Here is a 24,578-nt window from a genome sequence, read left to right on the forward strand (position 1 = left end):
CTGATCCCATATTCTTGTAGCTCACTCAGCGCAAGTTGGTTTGGTTTCTATTGCGTGAACCAACCCTTTCTTTAGTTTAAGACAGTCCCTGCTTTTACTTTAGTATTGCCACTCTTGAGTTGCAAAAAATAAAGTTTTAATATGAGTTATGCATTAAAAAGAGAAAAGTAACAAACTAAGCACCTTTTACCCAACCTAAAGGCATAGTTCAGATCTAAATAACAATAGCAAAGTTCATATAAGCCCCGAAGAGAAGAGTCTGAAAGTTGCTGATGTCAGTATAAAGGAAGACGTTAACACAACAGTATCTTACAGAATACGGCAGGTACAGTTTCCCCTGGAGGGTTCATGTGCTGGATAAATGGCCACCAATCCACCATGGAAGTTTCTCTTTTTAAAAAAATAATAATAATATTTATTAACATTTTAAAGACTACAAAAGAAAGAAAAAGAATTAAACAAAACAATACAATACAATACAAAAACACCACACAACACCAACCCCAAAACATTGAATTAACAAAATCAAACAAACACAATTTAAAACACATCTAATAAGTTCAGTATCTTAACTTTCATTTACTTGTTTCAACGACCTCCTCACACCTCCCTTTTTGTATTCCACTTTAATTAACTGTTTCAGCAATTCCTTTCCATCTTCCTCTGTTTTCTGTCCTGTAATTTATCTTAACATATTCTAACCTTATTTTTCCCTTTAATATATAATTGTCTTAACATATTTTAACCTTATTTTCCCTTTAATACTCTAATAATCTATTTGTACTTAATTCCTTGTAACATTTCTGCTAAAGCCATATAACTCCTTTCCAACATTTTCCTAACACTCATTAATTTTACAATATTTTTATAAATAGTCTTTAAACTTTTTCCAATCTTCTTCCACCGACTCTTCTCCCTGGTCCCGGATTCTGCCAGTCATATCCGCCAATTCCCTATAGTCCATCAACCTGGTGATCTTCTGTCCGATGCTCTTAACTCTTTTCCAAGTCCCTTCTGCAAGTCTTCTTCATATTTATACATGAGCTTTACTTTGTCTTCCACTGATCTTATTTTGATTTTCCTTCCTTTGAGGCTGAAGAGTAGATCTCAGGGAAACTCCCACTTAGAGATGATTTTGTTCCTTCTCAACAGGGCAACCAAATCTCCGTAGTTAAACCCCAAATCCAAAAGATATTTCGGGACGTCTTTCAAAATTTCCACTATTGACTGTTGTTCTTCTAGGTTCTTCTGGTAGTTCCAACAGTCTCTTATTTTGTTCTTCTCTTTTTTCCCTCCTCTTCCAAGTCCGAAGGCCCTCACAGTTTTAATCTCTTCTTGACCCAAGTCCTGGTCCCAAAAATCATCAAATTTTTGTGTGAGGAAATCTATCAAACTTTCCTTCTCCAGTTCAGGTAGGGCTCTGATCCTCGAAATCTGATTTTCTTTAAACTCAATCATAACAGGCATCAACTTATGGTCATCAAATTGCATCTGTAAGGCTGGGACTCTCTCTCTCCAATTGTGTTACTTTAGGTTCAACGGCAATAACTTTCTCCCTAGCCTTCTCCGCAGTTTGCCATGTCAAAGTAGATTCCTGTGTCAGTTTCTGAATAGTTTCTGTATTGGTGTTCACTTTTTGTCCCAAATTGTCGATTTTGGTAATTACCACATCCACCTTTTTGTGAAGCTGTTCCAATGAGTCACTTATCTTACATAACACATCCACTAAGGCCTCTTCTGTCAACATTCTTAACCGATTCAAGGTCCCCAGAATCTCACAGGTTTTTATCTTGCAGCTGGAAATTCCCCCAGCTCAACTCTTGTGACAGTTTCAAAGGCTTCTTCTAGAGGGAAACAGTTCCTCTAGAGCAGTGTTTCCCAACCTTGTGCCTCCAGCTGTTTTTGAACTACAACTCCCATCATCCCTGACTAGCAAGACCAGTGGCAAGGGATGATGGGAATTGTAGTCCAAAAACAGCTGGAGGCACAAGGTTGGGAAACACTGCTCTAGAGGGAAACAGTTTCTATTTGTATTAGTCCTTTTAAACTCAATTCAAACAGTAAAGTTAGTTTCAATTTTCTGTTACTTTTACTCCTTTTTAAACGCAGACAGAGACAGTGGAAACAATGTATTCCTCTTATTTAACTAACTGTCAGTGAACGTTCTAATCACGGTCAATGAGCCTTCCAGAACACGTCAGTCCTGTTGGCAGCCCGTTTCCAGGATCGGAGAGGTGGTATATTAACTCTGTTCGCTCTCTCCTGCAGGTATACTCAGTCCAAAACTTTCCCTCCTCTTCTCCTGCCACCAAGGGGGGTTTAGTATTTTTTACTGATGGAAATTTAGTCCTTTACAATAGGCTTTCCGAGACTTCAGCTTGCATCCTCATTGCTTCAATCTATTTACAAAAGGGGAAGGTGGACTTCCTGTTTTAGACCTCCCCATTTCGGCACCAAATTAAGACGTTTAAAATCCAATTCTCCGCTCTACTCACGGGTAGTTGCTTTAAGATCAAATTGTCCACAGGAAAAAGTCAGCGCTCTCCGGCAACAGCTATGCGGCTTCGCTCCGTGGAAGAAGCAGTCAATTCGAAGCACCGTGCCGCTCACCCCACGTCGCTCCGGATCCCCGAAACCGGGTCTCCCCGCGAGTAGGGGAGGCGCAAAAGGTGCCAGCCGAATCCCACGTTCACAGGCTTCACCCGCCTGTGATTTCTAGTGGGTCTCCGCGTTCGCCGTGGCGGCCAGACCCAGATTCCCATGAAGCAAATTCCTCCCGATCAGAGGAATTCCGCCATTACCGGAGGGGCTAACCCGGAAGTCCGTCCTGCCATGGAAGTTTCTCATGGGGGGGCGTTTGTTTGTACAGTACTGGACATCTTCTGCTAACCTGATGCCCTCCAGACCCCCTGCAAGAACAGGCATACTAGCTGGGGCTGATCCGAGTGGAGGTCCAAAAACACTAATTTTTGTATCCAACCAAGTTCTACTCAGAGTAGACCCAATGAAATTAATGCACTTAAGTTAGCTGTATTGATTTCCGTGGGTCTATTCTGAGCATTAGATTGGATGGCCAGCGTTGGATACAGTTCTAGGCTGGCAAAGGTTACTGCAGGATTATGGTTTCCCTGATATGGCCCCTGTGGGCACCCCTTGACACACTCCCATTTTATTTTATTTGAGCAGTTTTTGGGAGGCCTGAGTTTTGTTTTAGGGTGTATGGAGGTGCTGGAGTGTGTTCTGAGCAACACCAGTTTTTCTTTTGTGAAATGGGTATTCTGTGGTGCCCAGAATGTGCTCCTGTGTCCAAAAGGCTGGGGACCTCTGTCCTAAGCCAACTTTACTCCACAACAAATTTTAATGAGGGTGTGGTTAACCTGCTAACACCCCTTCCTTAGTTTCACCTGCAAGGGCAGATTTTCTCTTTCTTTTCCCAAATTCCATAAGGCAAGAGGCAGTGACAAGACCGTGAGCAGATTCCTGCGGAGGCACGTGTGGTTCTCAGTCCCACTGCAGCTGATGACTCCATATGGCAGCACTGGCCAATCTGGCCCCCTCCAGGTGCTGTGGGACCACAACTCAGCAGCTGCTGGCTAGGGACTGATGGGAGTTGTAGTCCTACAACATCTGGAGGGCACTAAGTTGGCGAAAGCTGCAATTCCAAGTGCATCTCCCCCCTACCCCTACCCCAAACACACGCACAATGGCCAAGCTAGTAAGTGAACCACTCTTATAACAATGCATCACCATTCAATGAAGGGAGCATTTTAGACTGTTATGGTTCTGGCTGTGGAATTGTCTCTGCACGTTCCCAAACCCCACAGCAAAGAACCTTGGGAACTGCAGATCGTCCCGCTCACAGAGATACAATTCTCAGTACCTTCAACAAACTACAGTTCCCAGGACTCTTGTGTGTTGGGGTGTGTACTTTAAATGCATGTCCTCCACCACACCAGGGGGCAGCACCTCAGTTTTGGGAGCACAGGGCAGGCTGCGTGGCACACATAGCTCCGCCCTCCAATGGAAGGGGAAAGTCAGGATGTTCAAGAAGAACAGCCGGGGGGCTGCCAGTGCTGTGCCCACCAGCATCTTCTGCCACACTCTGTCCAATGGCAGAGCCGGCTCTGTTCTTTGCACCGCCCTCCACCAGAGGTTCAGCCTCCCATTGTGGACTGCCTCCTTCTCCTGCTGCCCCCCAGAAGCCCCTTCTGTCTTGGGGCTCAGGGAAGGGCGAGGTGAGGCTGGCCCTCCTGCCACTCCTCATTGCTCACTGGCGAGGGGGCAGCTGATAGGGAGGAGGCAGAGCAGGAGGGCTGGGGCCACGGCAGAGGGCCCCCTGCTTGGGATGACCCTTGGCAGACGCCTGCAGGTGCTGACCCCCAATGCTGGGACTGTTCCTCCCCCAACCCAACAGGGTCCTTTGTGTCCCACAAGTGGGTAACTCTCACTGGGAGGCAACGGGGTGCTTCTTTTCTTCCTTGGCTTCCTACCCAAAGTGAGGAGGGGTCGGGTTGGTCAGGGACCCCTGGGGTGCCCCCACCCCACAGCAGCAGCAGCAGCAGGAGGAGGAGGTGGTGGTGGTGGTTCATGAGGCAGCACAATGGACTGCACCACTTTGGACTTGGGGTGAGGAGCCCTATTGCTGGGCATTTTCCTCACGTGTGAAGCATGTCAGGGAGAAAGGTCTCTGGGCAGTCTTCTGCCGTGAAAGTTTCCTAGTCAGCACAGAGTTCTTGAGAGAGGGAAGCGCCTGAAAACATCCCCTCCCTGCTCCCCCTCCTGCCATCTAAAGTGGCGCAACCCTCAGCATGCTCCCACCTCCTCCTGCTGAGCCTGAAGCCAGAGCTCCCTATGCGCAGAGCCCTATGCTCAGAGGCCTCTTCAGGCGCAGAAGTGAGCGGGAGGTGCACCAGCATGGGCTCCTGGGGTGGGAAGGCAGGATGGCGCCTGGTCAAGCAGAAACCGACCGTGCCGGCCAGGGCACAGACCACAGCCAGCTCCTGAAGGGACCATCAACAGCCTGATGGACTGAGGTTGAGAGACCCTTCCCCAGGACCACCTCCAGGCAGCTCCAGAAGCCCGTCAAGTAAATAAATAAAAATAATGCTATTACACATTTTAACTGCTTGTCCTTTAACATTTAAAAACGTGAACAGAAATACAGTGGTACCTTGGTTTACGAACTTAATCCCATCCGGAAGTCCGTTCTTAAACCAAAGCATTCTTAAACCAAGGTGTGATTTCCCATAGAAAGTAATGTAAAACGGATTAATCCATTCCAGACGATGAAAAGCAACCCCTAAAACAGCAATTTCACATGAATTTTACTATCTAACGAGGCCACTGATCCATAAAATGAAAGCAATAGACCAAGCTGCAATCTAATACCCAGTATAAACACCCTTACTGCAGTGGCGGCACCAGCATCCTGCCCACGCCGTCCTGCGCCCTGTGAGGGAATGCCACGGCAGTCACTTGTGGGGCCGAGCCGCTTAGCGTTGCTCTGGGGCCTGGAGTGGCAGCTGCACGGGTGACACCCAGTACCAGGGGAAGGGGGGGGGGCTGCGGTGGCATAGCCTTTGATGCTGCAGAGACAACAGCGGCAGAGGTCTATGAACAGCCTACTTTACAAACTTTTTGGATTACGAACACTTCAAACCCAGAAATGAGTGCTCCAGGTTGCGTTTTTTGGGGGGGGAGGGGGGAGATTGAGAACGTACTCCATTTGTGGTGCGCTTCCGTTTTGTCGGCACGGCCTTGTCACTCAGCGCCGGCCATGGCAGTGCCACCCAGAAGCACCCAGTGCCGGGGAAGACGGAGAGAGAGGGAGACGCCAGTTGCTGTCGGCCCAGGGAAAAGAGGGAGCCCGTTCCTTGCCCAAAACCCTGGGGAGCCGCTGCCGGTCCGTGTCAGCAACAGCGCACTCGGTGGAGCTGCCAGGCTGACTCGCGAGCAAGTCCCTAAAAGCAGCGCACCTCGGGGGAAAAGGAGGCCGAAGGCGCACCGATAATCTCTACTCCTCGGGGAGTGCTGGGTGCTTCTGGGTGATGCTGCCACAGCTGGCGCTGAGCGACAGAAAGCTGTGCCGACAAAACTTAACTGCACTAGAAACAGCAGCAGCATCTCAGTCTATCCAAAGGCCTGGGAGTGGGGGAGGCTGAAAAGGAGTCAGCCCAGGGAGAGCATCCCACTGATAGGGAGCCAGAGCTATTTGGTACCATTTGTTCAGGTTAATAGCTAAGTCCTGGGTGCCTTGGCAGAAAAGTGATGGAGATGTCCAGCAATACCCTCTGACCTTCCAACGAAGGGCAGTATACAAATAAATAAATGATGATGATGGAGGATGGCGGGGGCTGTCAGGAAGGCATAAATCCCCCCTCCTGTGAGGCAGTGGTGAATCGTGCAGCGCTGGGGCTCATTGCAATGGCCCTGTGGAGAGTCTACTCTGACAATGGACGATCCCTGCCAGATCAGACCAAAGACCCATCTGGTCCATCCTTCTGTTCTCAGAGCAAGACACGAGAGCAACTGCGCTCCCTTGCGCTCCCCAGCTAGCAGTATGCAGAAGCCTTCTGTCTCCAGTGCGAGAGGCGGCACATAGCTGTCATCTAGCAGCAGCCATGGCTAGCCTTATCCTCCAAGAACCTGCCCCAAAGTGCAAGCCCCTCTGTTGGTCCATATAGACACATGCACTGTACCCACAGAGCGAAATTAGGATCAGCTGAGAGTCACACACACAAAAAAAACTTTGTAAAACATACAAGCGTTAACAAAAGCTCTCCTGTCATGCGCAGTGAAACCTTTAGATTTCATTAGAAACACAAAGAAGTGGAACCATGAAAATGGTTAGTTGGAAGCAGGGAACAAAGAAAGGGTTCTGCCTCTGGCTGGCTGTTCTGCTCATTCTCCAATTTCCTTTATGCTAATCAATCACAAGCAACTGCTATCAACTCATTCCTTGCTAGCTGTTAGCCACTCTGAGCCCGGCTTTGGCTGGGGAGGGCGGGATATAAATAAAAAAATATTTATTATTATTATTATTTATTATTTATTATTTATTATTACTATTAGTGCAAGGCGACTCTGCCAATAAGCCTGGCAGGTCACCTCATGGCTTCTGCACAGAAAAAGAGAGTCGAGGACCTGAGTTTGTCCTCTGCTAGACTTCACTGCCGCTCTCCTGTGATGCTCACTGGGCAGCACTGGGGCTATTCACTCTCTCCTAGCCTAACCTACCTCACAGGGTTGTTGTGAGGGGAAAACTTGGGCCGGGGGTGGGGAGAGCCATGTGTTCCACCTTGGTCTCCTTAGGGGAGGGGGGCGGTAAGAGGATATGAAATGGTAGGTTGTAGACCAAGATGTTGCCACAGGGCTCCTGTGCATGAAATTCATCTTTACAACAGCCATGTGAGGTAGGCTATGCTGGAGAAAAGAGGGAAGGACTGGCCCAAGGTCACCTGTGGATTCACCGTGGATCCAGGGATTGAACTAAGGCACCTCTAACTCTACCCTAAATAACTCTAAATAAAATTTATTATTATTGGGTGGCCATCTGATCTTATTTTGATTTTAATCTGATTTTAAGCTGTATTTCAGTCGATTGCTGAATTTCATGTCTTAATATATTGTATATTTTGATGTTAGCTGCCCTGAGCCCGGTTCTGGCTGGGGAGGGTTGGATATAAATTTATTATTATTATTATTATATTACTCCAATGCTGCACGCCAGGCTGATTCAAAGGGTAAAGCTTTCCCTTCCCCCGACTTCATTGCATGCTCTACCTGCATTATTTCTGCCTGTCTCACCGCTGAACAGGCAGAGAGGTGCAGTGATTAGAATGCTGGACTAGGGCTGGGGTGATCTGGGTTAAAATCCTTGTGCAGCCATGAAATTTAATGGGTGACCTTGGGCCAGCTGCTTTGCCTAATCCACCAAGCAAAGTAGTTGTGAAAATAAAAATGGGAGGAGAGGCAAGAACCATGAGCTCTTAGGAGGAAGGAGAGGATAAAAACACACACTCTCTCTCTCTCTCTCTCTCTCACACACACACACACAAACTATATATATATATATATATATATATATATATACACACATACATACATACATACATACATAGTGGTACTTTGGTTCCCGAAGGGCTTGGCTCCTGTACAAATCAGCTCCTGAACGCCGCAAACCCGGAAGCAAGTGTTCTGGTTTGCAAACGTTTTTTGGGAGCCAAATGTCCAATGCGGCTTCCAATTGAGTGCAGCCAATCAGAAGCCGAGCCTTGGTTTTCAAATGGTTCCGGAAGTCGAACAGATTCCCAGAACGGATTAAGTTCGACAACCAAGGTACCACTGTATAGTGTTCTTTTTATATATAATCCTACATTTGAGGATTGTGTGAAGTAGGGCCAGTGAGGGGTATTGTAAGGGCCAGATGGGGGCTTTGGGGGCCACAAAGTGTGGTACCTGCAGGATGAGGATGAAGTAATTGACCGGCTGGTTGCGCTGGTACAAGTAATGCTCAGCAGCAAGTCGGTTGCTGTCATCAAACTTGACGTCCTGGTTGACACTGGGGTGTTTCAGCAGGTGCAACAGGACCTTCTCCGAGATCCGGGCTGGGCTGAAGAGATCCACCTCTGCAGGGAACAGAAAAGGCAGCATCAGCCAGTTCAGACTTAGAAATTTAGAAATCAAACAACAGTAAAAATAGGCAGAAAGATCGGCTGAGATCAGTACCGGAAATGCAGAACGAGAACATCAAAGAGAGATTGATAGTAGAAATTGCACAGTCGCTGGAGTTATCAGTAGAAGAGGTGGCAAAAACAGTACAAAATGCATTTAGGATGAGTTAGAACAACAAAGGCAAAGAAATTTCCAGGCGACTGTTTAATTATGTTTAAAGATCGGGAGATGAGGAATTTGATCCTACAGAAGAATAGAGAGAAAAGATTAAACATTGATGGAAATTATATAATCATCTTCAAAGATATACCGATAAGGCTGCTGAAACGAAGAGACCCATATAAGCCACTTGTGCAGATTCTGAAGAAAAACAAGATTGAGTTTAGATGGGAATTTCCAGAAGGAATTTCCTTTTTCTATAAAACTAGGAAACGCAGGTTGACAAGCCCAGAAGAAATAGGGAAATTTATGAGAAGATACAAGGAATTGCAAGCGGAGGATGAAGAAGTTAAAGGCGCAGGAGGGGGAGCAGGAGCCAAGGATGATTCCGAGTCGGCAGAAGAGGAAGAAGACCAAGGAAAGAGGTCTGAAGAAGAACAAGAAGAAGAAGAAGGAGAAAAAGAAGATAGGTTATAACCAAGTTAAATTTAGTTAATTTAATTTAATTTATTTATTTAACTGGATTTCAATATGGCTCTAAAGTTATGGAATTGGAATATTAACGGGATGAATGATAAAAGGAAACGAAATAAAATTGAACAATTCTTAAAGAAAAATTTAGACATTATATGTTTACAGGAAACACATGTGGCAAGGAGGCATAGAAAAATTTTGATCAACAAAAGACTAGGGAACGAATTTATATCTTCGGACAAAGAGAAGAAAAGGGGGGTTGTTGGGAAAAACTATGGAAGGAAAATTTAAAATTCACTGCTTACATTGGGTTGAAGGAAAATGTTATGAAAATGTTTTATAGATGGTACATTACACCAGTAAAACTTGCAAAAATGTACAAAACATGCAATAAGTGTTGGAAATGTAAAGAAAAAGAGGGAATGTTCTATCATATGTGGTGGGAATGTAAAAAAGTGAGGAACTTCTGGGAAGCAATATATAATGATTTGAAAAAGATGTTAAAATATACTTTTGTTAAGAAACCAGAAGCTTTTCTTTTAGGAATTACAGAAAAAGAAATAAAAAGAAAAGACTGTAAATTATTCCAGCATGCAGTGACTGCAGGAAGAAATGGAAACAAGAGGAAATACCAACGATTCAAGAATGGAGAATGAAATTGACAGACTATGCGGAACTGGATAAATTGACTGGGAAAATAAGTTATGTTCGAAAACAAAAGTTCATCGAAAATTGGGGAAAATTTGTAGATTATCTGAAAAATGTATGTGACGTGCAAACAACGCTGGTGGGGTTTCAAGAAGCACTGTAAAAGCTTAAGAGGTATTGTCAAAAGAAATATAAAAGGGAGGGAAGATAAATGGCAATGCAATTAAAGGAATGTGTATTGAAGAGTAATTACGGGTGATTACCAGAGAAGCTGAAGGAAGCCTAAAAAGAGTAACTTGTTAAAATTTGTTAAGATTTGGAAAATAATTGTATGATTGGAAAATTAATAAAAATTTATTACAAAAAAAAAATAGGCAGAAAGAATAAAAGGAGAAACTTCACACATAGGATTCAACATCAGCAAAACTAATAATAATAATAATAATAATAATATTTTTTATTTATACCCCGCCCTCCCCAGCCAAGGCCGGGCTCAGAGCGGCTTACAAGCAATAATAAAAACAAGATGAATGATTACAACTTAAAAGCAAAAATAAAGTACAACATTAAAATAATGGAACATTAAAATGTTAAAATGTAGCCTCATCCCAGGAGAAGGAAAAGAAAAAAGAAAGAGAGGGAGGGAGGGAATCAAATTGGCTCCAAGCCAAAGGCCAGGCGGAACAACTCTGTCTTACAGGCCCTGCGGAAAGAAATCAAATCCTGTAGGGCCCTGGTCTCATGAGGCAGAGCGTTCCACCAGGCCAGAGCCAGAGTTGAAAAGGCCCTGGCTCTGGTCGAAGCCAATCTAACTTCCTTAGGGCCCGGGACCACTAGGGTATTGCTATTTATGGACCTTGAGGCTCTCCGTGGGGCATACCAGGAGAGGTGGTCCCGTAGGTACGAGGGTCCTAGGCCGTGAAGGGCTTTAAAGGTCAAAACCAGCACCTTGAACCTGACCCTGTACTCCACTGGGAGCCAGTACAGCTGGAAAAGCACTGGGTGAATATGCTGCCATGGCAGAGACCCCGTGAGGAGCCTCGCTGCAGCATTCAGTACCCGCTGAAGTTTCTGGGACAGCTTCAAGGGCAGCCCAGTGTAGAGCGAATTACAGTAGTCAAGCCTGGAGATGACTGTCGCATGGATCACTGTGGCCAGGTCGGGGCGGGAAAGGTAAGGGACCAACTGCTTGATGCGGCGAAGGTGGAAAAATGTCGCCTTGGCTGTTGCTGTAACCTGCGCCTCCATGGAAAGGGAGGCGTCAAGGATTACACCCAAACTCTTAACGGAAGGCAATGGCACTAATTGGGCCCCCACAAGAGAAGGGAGTTGGTCCCTCATCCCCATGCCATCCCGACCTAGCCATAGGACCTCTGTCTTCGAAGGATTTAGCTTCAATCGGCTCCCACGAAACTATCCAGCCACAGCTTCCAAGCATCTGGTCAGTGTGTTCGGGGCCGAGTCGGTGTGGCCATCCATCAGCAGATAGAGCTGAGTGTCATCAGCATATTGGTGACAGCCCAGCCCAAAGCTCCGGATAATCTGGGCAAGGGGGTGCATAAAGATGTTAAAAAGCATCAGGGAGAGAATTGCGCCCTATGGCACTCCACACACCAAGGAGTGGCGCAACGAAATTTCCCTCCCTAGTGCCACCCTCTGTCCCTGACCAGAGATAAAAGAGCACAACCAGTTACGGGCTATGCCCTGTATCCCCACGTCTGCGAGGTGGTGGTCCAGAAGATCATGATCGACCATGTCAAAGGCTGCTGACAAATCTACAAGGATCAGCAGTCCTGACCCGCCTCGATCCAGTTGTCTACGGAGATCATCTGTTAGGGCAACCAGAGCCGTCTCCATCCCAAAACCAGGACGGAAACCGGACTGAAATGGATCTAATGCCGATGTTTCCCCCAGAAACCTACCAAGCTGTTCAGCGACCGCTCTCAATTACCTTACCCAGGTATGGAAGATTTGAAACTGGGCGGTAATTGGATAGGTCTAAGGGATGTAATGAAGTTTTTTTTAAGAGTGGACACACCACTGCTTCCTTCTGTTCCCCTGGGAATGTCCCCGTGTCAAGGGACAAATTGATAATTTCAACCAGGGGGATCCGCGCAACATCTGGACACTCCCTAATCAGCCAAGACGGGCACGGATTGAGGAGACAGGTGGTGGGCCTACCAACTTGGAGGAATCTATCCACATCAGTAGGGAGTATCCGATCGAAATGGTCCAACACCGGACCTGAAGTCAGTCAAGGGGCCTCCAGTTCAGTCACTGTATCTAAATTGGCAGGGAGGTCACGGCGGAGCAACAGGACTTTCTCAGCAAAAAAGCTCGCGAATGCTTCACAATTGTGGGTCGAATTTGAGCTTAAATTTGGTTGTCCTCCTAAGGACGTTATTGACCTAATTATTCTAAAAAGTTGTGCCGGGTGAGAGCTAGTGGATGCAATGAAAGCTGCAAAGTAAGATTTCTTAGCAGTTTTCATAGCCATCTCATAGGCTTTCATAAGCGTCCTATAAGATGTTCTTGAGGATCCGTCACGAGTCTGTCGCCATACTCACTCTAGCCATCTGAGATCCCGCTTCATTTTCCGGAGCTCCTCAGTAAACCAAGGGGCCCGGTTTTGACAGGGTCACAGAGGGCGCTTAGGAGCGATCTCATCAATGGCTGCCAAGAGCCGGTTATTCCAGTCCTCAACAAGGTCATCTAATGAGTCGCCAGGAGGAGCAGGGTTCCGCAAGGCTTGTCGGAATCTATCAGGATCCATCAGTTTTCACGGACGAGCCCAAATAGGTTCGCCACCCGAGCCAGGGAGGAGCGGGAAGTCAATCTTGGCTTTCAGAGCGTAGTGATCAGACCATGGCACTTCCACAGTGGGGAGCATGATCACATCTATGCCAGCCCCAAAGATCAGATCCAGCGTGTGGCCTGCTTGATGAGTGGGGCCCAAAACAAACTGGGAGAGCCCTAGTGTTGCCATGGAAGTCACTAGGTCCAGAGCCTGTGAAGAGGGAGCGGCATCGGCATGGAGATATCTAGATAGAGATATCTAGCCCCACTGCCATTCCTCCCTAGCCCTTCAATTGTGGAAATCCCAGATCCCATATTAGCCTCCCCAATAGATGGGTAACATCCCCTCAATAACAAGTCATCCTTGGGCCAGGACTCCTGGGTCAAAATGGTATGGGAAAGAGGTGGAGGTCTGAGAGGGTAAGTATCCCTAGAAGATAAAACCCAACCAACTGCACCCCAAGCGGGAGGGACAGTCCCATGGTGTTTCATTAAAAAACAAACTGCTTTACAAAAGACCCAGCATAGCAAACAGTCATCTCATTAAATGCCTGAGAGAATAAAATTTTAACCTGGTGCCTTAAAGGTTAGAAGAATACAGAGCAGTCAAGTGTGTCTGGGGAGGTGCTGCCACCAAAAAGGCCCTATTCACTCACAGCAGCCCAATGGAGGTGGCGATGTGAGGCCACACGGCCTCAGCTTTCTCCCCCAGAGAAGGTGGGTGCTTCTCCTACCCACACCCAATGAAGCGAGTTGGGAGGAGAACAGGTGTCATACATGGCTCTTCCTCTCTTCCATTTTATCTTCCCAACAACCCTGTAAGGTAGGTTAGGCTGAGAGACAATGACCCACTCAGCTTCATGGCCAGGCAGGGGATTTGAACCCTAGTCTGACACTCTAACCAGACTGGCTCTCATTCAGAACATTAGCTATAACTTCCTTCATTCATGAACACTGGCCACGCCAGCTGGGGCTGGTGAAAGTTGTGGTCCAATAACTAGCACTGCCCCTTTGTGGAATATGTTAAAATTTCAGCATGGCCTTGAAATGTATCAGTTTGGGGAAGAGACCCTTCAGTCTCCGGCTCTCGTCAGACAAAAGAGACTGTTAAATGAAGGATACAGCAATATAGTGTGTGGTCTTGCATCTGCAGAGGGGCTTTCTTTGCTGTCCTGTCCTTAGGGAGCATGAAAATCAAATCTCTCTCTTAGCTGCTGAAAAGGATGCTCAACAACTTCTGTATTTGCAAATTCCCATACACCATACAGGGCATGTCATTTTAGGGGGTGAAACTTAATTTCTTCAGTGAGAGGTCTTAAAAATATGTTTTTGGTTGTGAGGAATTCAAATTTGTTATTTTTGTGAAAGGACAACATTTAGTTTGATAAGTCTACATCTAATGAAGAAGCACATAAACTGCTTTCCAAAAACCTTCTGAAAATGTCAGGTAATGTTAAATAATAACAATCATAATGAATAATCTGAATATATGCCATTACTGCCAGTACTTGGCAATCATTTTTAATGATTTCTATGCAATTTTACACACATTTTACTTACCAAGCAAAACTAAATTATATTAATATAACCAAAATATATTTTGAATTCCGAAGTTATGTTGCAACTTTTTAGCACCCCTCATTTTGGGAATTTGAAAATTGAAAACATCAACATGCTCTAATGACAACCTTCTTCAATACATCAGATGCAGATGCATCCACCAGCCCCGGCCGGCACAAATGTCCGCTGTGGTGTAAAACATCAGGAGGGCACCAGGTTGGGGAGAGCTGCTTTAAGACATGGTGTGCTCCCTGCTTCTTGGACTAATCTGCAGACTGGGACATAGCTATCAGCTGGACTTTGAGCATCGACCATCCTTGTAACACAGTTATCAGCCACTTAACTGGATTAAAAACAAACATTTCAGAGGGAAAATAAACCTTGGAACATGCACCCAAACCTAGTGTAGCCCCCTTGAGCAGAGATGGTGGGAGGTGGTGGAGGGAAGGAACAAAAACTGCCAGACGGCAAGATCTCTTCTCTGCTCTTACCTCTGGATAAGAAGCGCTGCGTCGCCAGGAGTAACTGGGGAGAGATTTTCACCTTATACTCATTGTCGGACACTTTGAACAAGGAGAAATCTTCTTTCCTGCGGTCCATCAAGGTCCCAAGTGCAGGCGGCTTCTTTTTCAATTTGTTCTCCCCTAGAGGGATGGGAGAGAAAGCCAAAAAAGACAACAGGAGGCAGAAGAATCAAGCTATCCATCCTTACTAGCACTGGTGGGTTCTCTTGTAAAACATGACAGTAGGGATTCAACAATTCTGCACAAGTACAGGAAAAAACGCAGAATACTTATGACTGCAGAACCGAGTTTCCTGGGAATCTTAGTTTTAATACCCCCACCCTAAGTTTCTAGCCCATATCACTCACAAGTGTACAACTCCCCCCCCCCCCCATTATGATGCAGCCCAGAAAGTGAGCCAATTTTGTGTGAATTTGTTTCGAATGCAGTATTTATTCAGGGTGGAAAAGTTAGGATAGCTAGGTACAGATTTTTGATGTTTTAAATTTATTTATTTAGGCACACACACACAGCCCTAGGTGTAAAGAGGAAATGAAAATCACTGATGCTCCAAGGAATAAAGACGTGTAGTCTGAGCACTAAACAAATTTCCCTGCCATTTTTTAGTAACTACCACCAGTTGTCATTCCAGCTGCAACTACAGTGGTGCCCCGCAAGACGAATGCCTCGCAAGACGAAAAACCCGCTAGATGAAAGGGTTTTCCGTTTTTCGAGGCGCTTCGCAAGACGAATTTCCCTATGGGCTTGCTTTGCAAGACGAAAACGTCTTGCAAGTCTTGCGAGTTTTTTCCCTCCCCCCCCCTTTTTCTAAGCTGCTAAGCCGCTAATAGCCACGTAGCCGCTAAGCCGCTAATAGCGCTAAGCCGCTAATAGGGATGCTTCGCAAGACGAAAAAACCGCTAGACGAAGAGACTCGCGGAACAGATTACTTCCGTCTTGCGAGGCACCACTGTACCTAAAAAGGGCAAGCAATGCACTGCACTCTGAGGGTGATCAGTTATCTCCAACACACTTGGATCTTTGATTCCATGGAATTTCCACTGCAGAGGAGTCCCCATGCTCAATGGCACCCCAGTGTGCTCCCTGCTTCTCAAAATGCAAATCTCTCTGCAGGGCACACATCCATTTATTAGAAGTACAGAACTGCCATTTCCTGAGTGAAATACTTGTGACAGCAGCTACACACTGTCTCTGGTTCTGAGCTGTGGGTCTGGGGCTTCCCTGCTTTTCTTCCCCCAGCTGTGAACAGACTTCCCCTTCTACAAGTATTAAGGCCCATTCTGCACTTGCAGCAGAACCTGTTGGCTGAGTGAACTTCAGGGCACACATCAGTCATCACTTTCCTTTGCTCTCCTACATGAAAAGTTTATGTCAAATAAAAAACCACTCCAACGGACAAAAGGGTGCAACAGAACCTTTTCTAGTGCCAGTGTTTTAATTGCAATTGTTTTTAAAGTAAGTCAAGAGAAGCATCTAAAATTGTAATCCCCTTCTTGCAACTTGACCTGATGCAGCTCCCATTTTACCATCTCAGCTTTCCACTGCCTCATCCTCCCGCGTGCATAAATAGACCAAGCTATTTCCCAATTCTGGAGTAGGAAAAGGAATTTATATAAATCCTACCCCACCAACTTAGTAGTTATATAAAAGGACTATAAATGCAGCAAAACGGGGTGGTAAACTGCACCATTTCCAATACAGGTGAAAAATAACACTTCTGAATGCTCCCCTTGTACCTTCCCCTGCCCACCTGAACCAGCAAATGAAGCAGCTACCACCACCTAGGCTGCAAGTCCACTCCTTACAGGGGAAGGGAGGTTTAAAACATGTCTTTGCTAAGCAAAAAGGGCAAGAGAGGGAGGGGGCGGAAGAAGAGAAGCCCCAAAGAGGCCCACTTACTGTAGTCATCTGACTCATCCATGATCTCTGATTTTATTATCTCCTCAATGACATCTTCCAATGTCACCAAGCCCATGACTTCGTAGAAAGGGTCGCCTTCACCTTCATTGTTTACCTTCTGAACAATCGCCATGTGCGATTTACCTGGGGAAAAGGAAGAGGAAAGCACAAGGATTGGTAAAGAACAAGACCGTTAAGAAGAAGAAATGGGCAGAGGTTGCCACAACACCCTCTTCATACACAAGATAAAAACAGATAGAGGAGAAGCATCACACACAAAAATATTCCTGCATCTGGTTCAAAACATAATGTGGTTTGTACAGGCTTTGAGTAGCTAAGGTTCCCAGGCCCATCAGGCTGCATTTTTACCTGGACAGACAGAGCAACCACAGAAAATGCCGTCCTGGATTCCTGGCTGGGCAACAGTCTCCATCCTTGCCCATCTACTTTACCTCTAGCAACATCCAGCACCTCCTATTTCACATTCCTACCACTCAGCACCTGACAATTAAATGCGCAAATAGAATAATAGCATGGAAACAGGCTGTCCATGCACAATTGCACCAAACATTTCAAAGGCAGGGTCCTAAGTTTTCTGGTGCAGTACATGGAGGTACAGAAGCCTTTGCCAACCTGGTGCCCCCCAGATGTTTCAGCCTGCAACACACATTTGGCACTTTCTGGCTGCAGCTGGTGGGCGCTGTGGTCCAAAATATTTGGAGGGCACCAGGTTGGCAAAGGGAAAGAACTATATTGATTTCCTCATGAAAAGAGCCCTACTGGATGAGATCAAAGGCCAATCTAGCATCCTGTTTCCACAGTGCCCAACCAGGCACCCCAATAGGAAGCCTGCTGCAAAGCAAGCAGTATGCAGAGGCAACCAGCCTCAATGCTGGAGGTAGGGCACAGGGGCGATGTGTAGTAGCCAGATAGCTCTGTCCTCCATCAACTGAGCCACCAATTTGGGCTCAGTCTCTACTGTGACAGAGACTTTGCTGTAGTGGCTGCCTGACTATGAAATACCCTCTCCATTTATTTATGGGCACTAACAGCCCACCTTTTGAATGTGGTCTGAGGGAGGGTATACTTGTTTAGTGCCTACTATGTCATCGTTTAAGCGCCAGGTGAAAACTTTTAATTTCCCCAAGCATTTAGCATTTTGCAATCTCAATCTCTTGGGAGTCTTGCTCTAAAGCTGCTGCTGCTGACCCCACCGTTTCGCTTTTAGTGGATCATTAGAGGTATCCTTGTTTTTGCTGTTTGCATTTCTTAAATACAAAGTGAACAATGCAAACCTCATCTCACCAGCTAAAACATATCCTCTAGCCCAGCCAATTGCTCTGATGACAGATTAGGAGAATATTAAACCCAGAGACTTGCTCAGATCATAGGCTTCTCTGTGGAGGCTGCCGGCTTGCACCCAGACGAGGCTCCCGATAATAGCTGGGTTCAGCCGAGCAATGCAAAACAAGTGGAATGTCCCCCTGCTGGCTCCAAGGATCTCCTGCAGGGCCATTCACATGAAGGCTCCAAACAGCCCATCTCTCTCTTCAATGAGCTTCTCAAGGTTTTTAGTCCACGCCTGGCTCCCTGGAATTTGCCCCCATCTGGCAGTTCTGGTCATGTGCCACCTGGCGGGACCAGAGCCCTTTGCAGCATTAGAAGGTAGCTGTTTTCTTCCTTTGAAAACACTCTGAACTCAAGCCAGGAAAAAGACACAAGTGAGGGTGTGGCCTGGGGAAAGAGTTCCAAGGGCCAGAGAGATCTGGACGTCCACGTCTGGCCCCTGGGACTGAGATTCCCCACCTATCCTGGTGGGTTTTGCTTCCAGGATCTGCTCTGCCACCCTCAAAGATGCCTGAACAGAAAAGGCAGAAGAGGCAACAGGGTTGAAACTGGCCAGACTTCAACACCCCGAGAATGTTTGGGAGAGATGAAAGCAAGCACTTCTTCCTGCAGCACACAGTTAAACTACAGGAAGCAGTGATGGCCACCAAGTGGGTGACTTAGAGAAGATTAGACAAAGTAATGGAGGAGGATCAGGCTATCACTGGCTACTAGCCCCGATGGCTCTGCTCTGCCTCCACAGTAGGAGTCAGGCGCAGCACTGCTTCTGAATACCAGTTGCTGGAACCCACAGGAGGGGAGGGGGCTCTTGTGCACAAGTCCTGCGTGAGGGTTTCCCATGAGCAACTGTTTGGCCACTGCAAAAACAGGATGCTGGACTGAGTGGGCCACTGGATGCATCCAGCAGGGTTTGTGACAATGACCACAACTGAGCGGTAGAAGAACTGCTTTGCAACCAGGAAGTCACCAGTTCAGTTCCGAGGGTCTCTTTAAAATGATCTCCAGAAGCAGAGCTGGGAAAGGCCTTTGCCCAATAGCCCTGAAAGCTGCCTGCCAGACTAGGCCACCGCTCCCCAACGTGACGATCACTGGGTGCTTTGGACTACAGCTCCCTTCATCCCCAGCAAGCACGGCCACGGCTTGGGCTGATAAGAGCTGTAGTCCAAAACACCTGGTGGCCACCAGGCTGGGGAAGGCTGGACAATGTTGTGGATGATTTATTGTGTCTCTCCCTTTCTCCTGTGTGCTACTCCTTGTTTATGTGCTACTAGAGCAGGATCAGGCTCCCACCACTGTAGATTTCTAACTCCCAAAGCTGTGCTGGGACATGCAATCTGCACCCCCACTTTCCGCTCCCTGTCCCTTTTTACTTGTGTGTCATGTCTCAACAATTGCAAAGCCTGTGGGCAGGAACTGACTTGTCCATAGGTTGCTCTGGGATCCTTGTGGCTGAAGAGCTGGGTACAAATGCATGGGGAAAACCTTGCCCCCCACTGGATGTTGCTGAACTACAACTCCCATCAGCCCCAGCCATCATGAACAATGGTCAGGGCGATGCAGCTGGTAGTGCAACAGAATCTGAAGGGCCACAGTTCCCTCATTTCTGCTCTAAACAAATAAGCAAAATGAAAGGCAGCACAGAAAGGAGGCGATGGAGACGGAGGAGCCAATCTTGTTCCAAAGGTTGAGGTGAAATGGGGCAAAGCTGTTCATTTTCGTCACATGCCAGGAGAAGGGGAAAGCGGCTTCTTAGCTGTAAGGACAACCAATCTGTGTGTATGAGAGGGGGAGGGAGGGAGGGAGGGAGGGAGGGAGGGAGGGAGGGATGTGTAAGATTCTTAGGAGGCTTATTCTCCCGGAATAAAATGGCCTGGGGCCTGCTTGGAAGTGGTAAGGCTGGAGAACTGAACTCGTGAACTTGGCTGCTCTGTTTCTCCGCAGGGCAAGCCAGATCCCTGCAGGTATGCAAAGGTCACGGGTGCCACCCAGCTATTCCTGCCAAACGCTTCAGGAGGGGGAAGGGCTAGGGGAGGAAAAGGAGATAAACCTCTTGGGGAAGGCCTACCAGTTTAAAAACAAGAATATTTCTCTGCTCAAGGAAAGCCTACGCAGACACAGCCTATGTTACAGGCAAGGAGGCCTGGACAGCAGCAGTCAGTCTTTGGCTTACTTTACTGGGCAAGACTAAAATTGTGGCCATCTCCCAGGAAGTGGGCCACCGCACAAGGGAAGCTTGTTGGTTTGGTCCCTTAAAGGTGCTCTGAATGCATATGCACAGAAAATCCTAAAACTCCTTGTGGTTTTTCCTAGGAGAAGGGCTGGTGAGGAGAATGGGCAGCTGGGCACGGGAAGATGACTAGAGCACCGCTTGCTTTTAGAGAAGGGACATGCAGAGCACTTTTCAACAGTGGCATCCAACCCACTGCTGCCTTCCTTTCTGCTCTGGAGCAGGGAAAACCAGGAGCACCAGACCAGGTTCAAGGTTTTGATCCCATCGCACAAGGCCCTGTACAGCTTGGAACCAGGTGACCTGAGAGACCGCCTCATTCCTTCTACACCCACCAAGCCACTGCGTCCTGCGGGAATCCCTCTCCTTACTGTCAACCTAGAGTGGGGCTTTCAGTGGGGCTTCTCCTGCTTGGCAGAACAGCAACCCTGTTGAGGCATGATCCCTGTTTACAGAAACAACTGAAGTGACATTATTGTTGCAACTAACTTTTCAAATAAGCCTTCTGAAAATAATGTTTTTAGGTCTCTACTTTGGGTCTTATTTGTATTGTTTTTAGACCTATCATTAGTTTTTGGGTTTTTTGTAGGATGGTAAATTGCCTTGAAACTTAAATAAATTAATACTTCCATAAATGAATAAAACAATAACAGCAGTTGGGTTTTTTCTTTGCCAATATGGCCCCGCAGCGCCAAGACTCCCCAAGCTCCTTTTCTGTGTAGCTGCCACACAACTCCTTTGCCTTCCTTTGCAGCCACCTTAGAACTGGAGCTGGGGCAGAGATTGCCACACAACAGGATGGCATCCACCCATCTCTGCAGCTCTGAAGTTGGGAGGAAGACTGACCTCTTGCCCTACCCACAAACCACCATGGTGGAAGGGTTACCATGGAAACAGAGGGCGATTCATTACACACTGGGCAACCACTGGCCTTGCTGCCTTTGAGGTGGTCAACCTGTGTCTGGCCTGTACTTCAGGTGGGAGATGACAAGATGGAATGCTCCTCCATAGAAGCAAGGTAGGTTTGGATCTGGCTTCCTCCCAGATACACCTTTTTGTACTTGAAGAGCATTTTGCTGTGGTTGTTGGTGCTCTGCTGGTTCAGAGGAACAATCCATTATATGAGCCCTTTCAGAAGTGATTATATTCCAGAGACAGGATTATAGATCCACAATACATATAGTAAGGTCAAGTTTCTTAAGTCAAAGAGTTTGTTCTGCTCAGCATCTAGAGGGCCTGTGCTTACCCAGAAAAGTTCTGAGTGCAGAATAGGTTCCTACACACTTAACTCCAGCAGGTTCAAGGGCTAGATTGCTGGAGATATTATTGCAGCCTCTAAGGTGACCGGAAAGGACTAGTTACTGAACTAGTAACATATCTACACTTATTTGCAGCCGTACCTTGGTTCTTGAACAGAATCCATTCCGTAAGTCCATTCAACTTCCGAAAACGTTCGGAAACCAAGGCGAAGCTTCCGATTGGCTGTTCGGGTTCCAAAGCGCATTTGCAAACCGGAACACTCACTTCTGGGTTTGCAGCGTTTGGGAGCCAAAACGTTTGAGAACCAAGGTACGATTGTAAAGCCAAATACAGTTGTACCTTGGTTTTTTGGAAGCTGAATGTTCAATGGGGCTTCCACAGCTTACAATTGGCTGCAGGAGTTTCCTGCAGCCAATCAGAAGCCACGCTTTGGTTTCTGAACCAAAGTTTTGGAAGTCGAACAGACTTCCGGAAAGGATTCTGTTCAACTTCCAAGGTATGACTGTACAGGAAAGCGTAATAAAACCAAGTGGGGTGGGAGAAAAAGAAATGAGGTTCCTATGCATTAGCGGTGCCTGAAGTCGTATTTAAAACCTCTAGCTGTCCATGTCGATGGAGGAAAGCAGATGAAACCTCTACTGGGTTGCCACATGGTTGCCCCTGGCCATTACCTCAGTGTGTATATTTGCTGGGATGCTGAGACTGGCTGCAACTTGGACACTACATGTATGCAGCAAAAAACCAAAGCTACAAAAGCCCCACTTGTCAGCTTATACCTGGCCTGCTCATGTGGCTCATAGAACAGCTGGAGCAAAGCTGAGGTACTTGGCACAGCTCTTGCTGTACTGCCTGACTCAGCCTCTGCCAACCTGGTGCCCTCCAGACATGTTGGATCAGCCCCAGCAAGCCAGGGGTGGTGGGAATTGGTATGGGAAACCTGTGGTCCTCCCGATGAAGCTGCACTGTTACCCCTCACCACTGGCCATGCTGACTGATGGACCCGAGAGCAGCAGCTTTCCCATGTCTGTTCTAAGGAAACTGGGGCTTCACAGAAGATAGTTTGAAAACCAATTGTCTATTCTCCTGGCAATGACTCTCTAGAGACGTTTCTCAACCTTGGGTCCCCAGCTGTTGTTGGGTTACAACTCCCATCATCCCTAGCTGGCAGGATCAGTGGTCCGGGATGATGGGAGTTGTAGTCCAACAACAGCTGGGGACCCAAGGTTGAGAAATAGGGCTCTAGAATCTTGGGCAGACCTTCCAAGGCAGTGGCCTAACTGAGGGGCGTGTCTTTTACCTCGCTTGAACTCCTCCAGCACAGCGTCCAGCTTGGTGTCGTTGAAGACAAAGTGGAGTGGGTGATTGTAGAATTTGATGATGGTGCTGAGAGGGGTGCAGTCATCAGGATCCACCAGGGCCAGGTCCTTTACGTAGAGCATGTCCACCAGGTTGGTGCGCTCGTCCTCGTAGATGGGGATGCGGGTGTAGCCGCTCTGCATGATCGTGGACATGTTGTTGAAGTCCAGCACAGCGTTGGCATTGAGCATGAAGCACTCGTCCAGCGGCGTCAGCACATCCTCCACGGTCTTGTTGCGCAGGGCGCTCTTGCTGAACTCTTCCCGAACAAACTCGTTGTAGGGGTCACTGTTGCGCACCATGTCCAGGATCTTCTCCCGCAGGAGGCAGGTGCTGGTGTCGTGCTGCAGGGCCAGTTCCAGCACCTTGCTCAGCGGCAGCGACAGCGGGCAAGTGAGCAGCATGAAGAGCTGCGTGAGCCACAGCCCGCGCGGCGCCAGCGCGAGCCCCCAGCGCGAGCTGAGGGCGAAGGGCAGCACCTCGGCCAGCAGGAAGACCAGGCCGGCGGCGCCCAGCACGGCCGGCGCCAGCATCCCCACGGCCTGGTAGAAGAGCACGGCCAGGGCGGCGTGCGCCACGCAGCCCAGCAGCAGCAGCGAGCACAGCACGAAGGCCCCGCGCTGGCGGAGCGGCTCCAGCGCCTTGCAGGCCTCGCGCTCCCGCTCCGAGCCGCAGTCGCGCAGCACGTACAGCTCGGCCGGCTCCAGCCACAGGGTGCTGAGCTGCAGCGTGCGCAGCAGGGCCAGCAGGGCCAGCAGCAGCGCCGCCAGCCAGCCCGCCAGCCAGCCCGGCAGCCAGGGCGCCAGCATCCCCGCGGCCGACCCCCGCCCCGCGCCGCCGCCGCCGCCGCCCTCCTCCTCCTCCTCCGTCACCAGGATGGCGTCGCCCGGGGCGGCCGGAGCCCACGCCTGCCCGGGCCCCGCCGGGCTGCACAGCTGGAAGCGGCCGCCGGGGCCGCCGGGCGCCACCTGCACCGTCACCAGCGCCGCGTGCTCCCCGACCGCCCGCGCGCCCTCAGCCAGCACCTGGGGCGCCGCCCGGGGCGGCGGAGAGGCGGGGGCGGCGGCGCAGGGGGCCTCGGCCGGCACGAAGGCGCCCCAGGGCCAGCTGCGGTTGCTCAGGCCGGTGCCGTAGAGGCGCAGGCGGAGCGTGGCCCCCGGCGCGGCGCGGATCAGGCCCCCGGAGGCCCAGGCGGCCGAGGCGCCCTCCTCCAGCCGGAAGCCCATCACCCGCGGCGGCGGCGGCGGCGGCGCCGGGCCCCAGGCCCCGGGCGAGGCGGAGGCGGCGGCGGCGGCGGAGGAAGCGGTGGCCTGGGGGGCTGCGCGGGCCCGGAGCTCGCCCGCCGCGCCCCTCCGCCCCAGCGCGGCCCGCCCGCCCGGCAGCAGCAGCAGCAGCAGCAGCAGCAGCGGCGGCACCAAGAACAGCGGCGGCGGCGGCGGCGGCGGCCCCCCCTGCCCTCGGCCGCTGCCCACCATCGCCAGAGCCGCCGCAGCCGCAGCAGCAGCAGCAGCAGCAGCGACAGGGGGAGGGGCCGCCCGGGAAGGTCAGCTGACCGCGCCGCCGCCGGCGCCTCCGAACTTGCCTGCGGCGCCCGGGCCAATACGCGCCAGAAGCCGAAGGGGTCCAGCCAATGGGCACGCAGGGGGCGTGGCCGA

At 48.9% G+C, this 24,578-nt stretch overlaps 1 protein-coding gene across 1 annotated transcript in view; it reads right to left on the bottom strand.

The window, feature by feature from the left end:
- CNNM3 (cyclin and CBS domain divalent metal cation transport mediator 3) overlaps nucleotides 1–24,164 on the bottom strand; it is a 32,755-nt gene extending 8,591 nt beyond the window's left edge. Inside the window, exons 1-4 of the mRNA XM_081870021.1 lie at nucleotides 22,865–24,164; nucleotides 16,734–16,877; nucleotides 14,802–14,954; nucleotides 8,458–8,627 (exon numbers count right to left, since the gene is read on the bottom strand). Of these exons, the coding sequence (XP_081726147.1) occupies nucleotides 8,458–8,627; nucleotides 14,802–14,954; nucleotides 16,734–16,877; nucleotides 22,865–24,149 (1,752 nt within the window). The 5' untranslated portion in view covers nucleotides 24,150–24,164. The remainder of the gene's footprint in view (nucleotides 1–8,457; nucleotides 8,628–14,801; nucleotides 14,955–16,733; nucleotides 16,878–22,864) is intronic.
- Between the last annotated feature and the right edge of the window lie 414 nt (nucleotides 24,165–24,578).

Source organism: Podarcis erhardii (assembly GCF_964252035.2).
Source record: "Podarcis erhardii genome assembly, chromosome: 7".
NCBI lineage: Eukaryota > Metazoa > Chordata > Lepidosauria > Squamata > Lacertidae > Podarcis > Podarcis erhardii.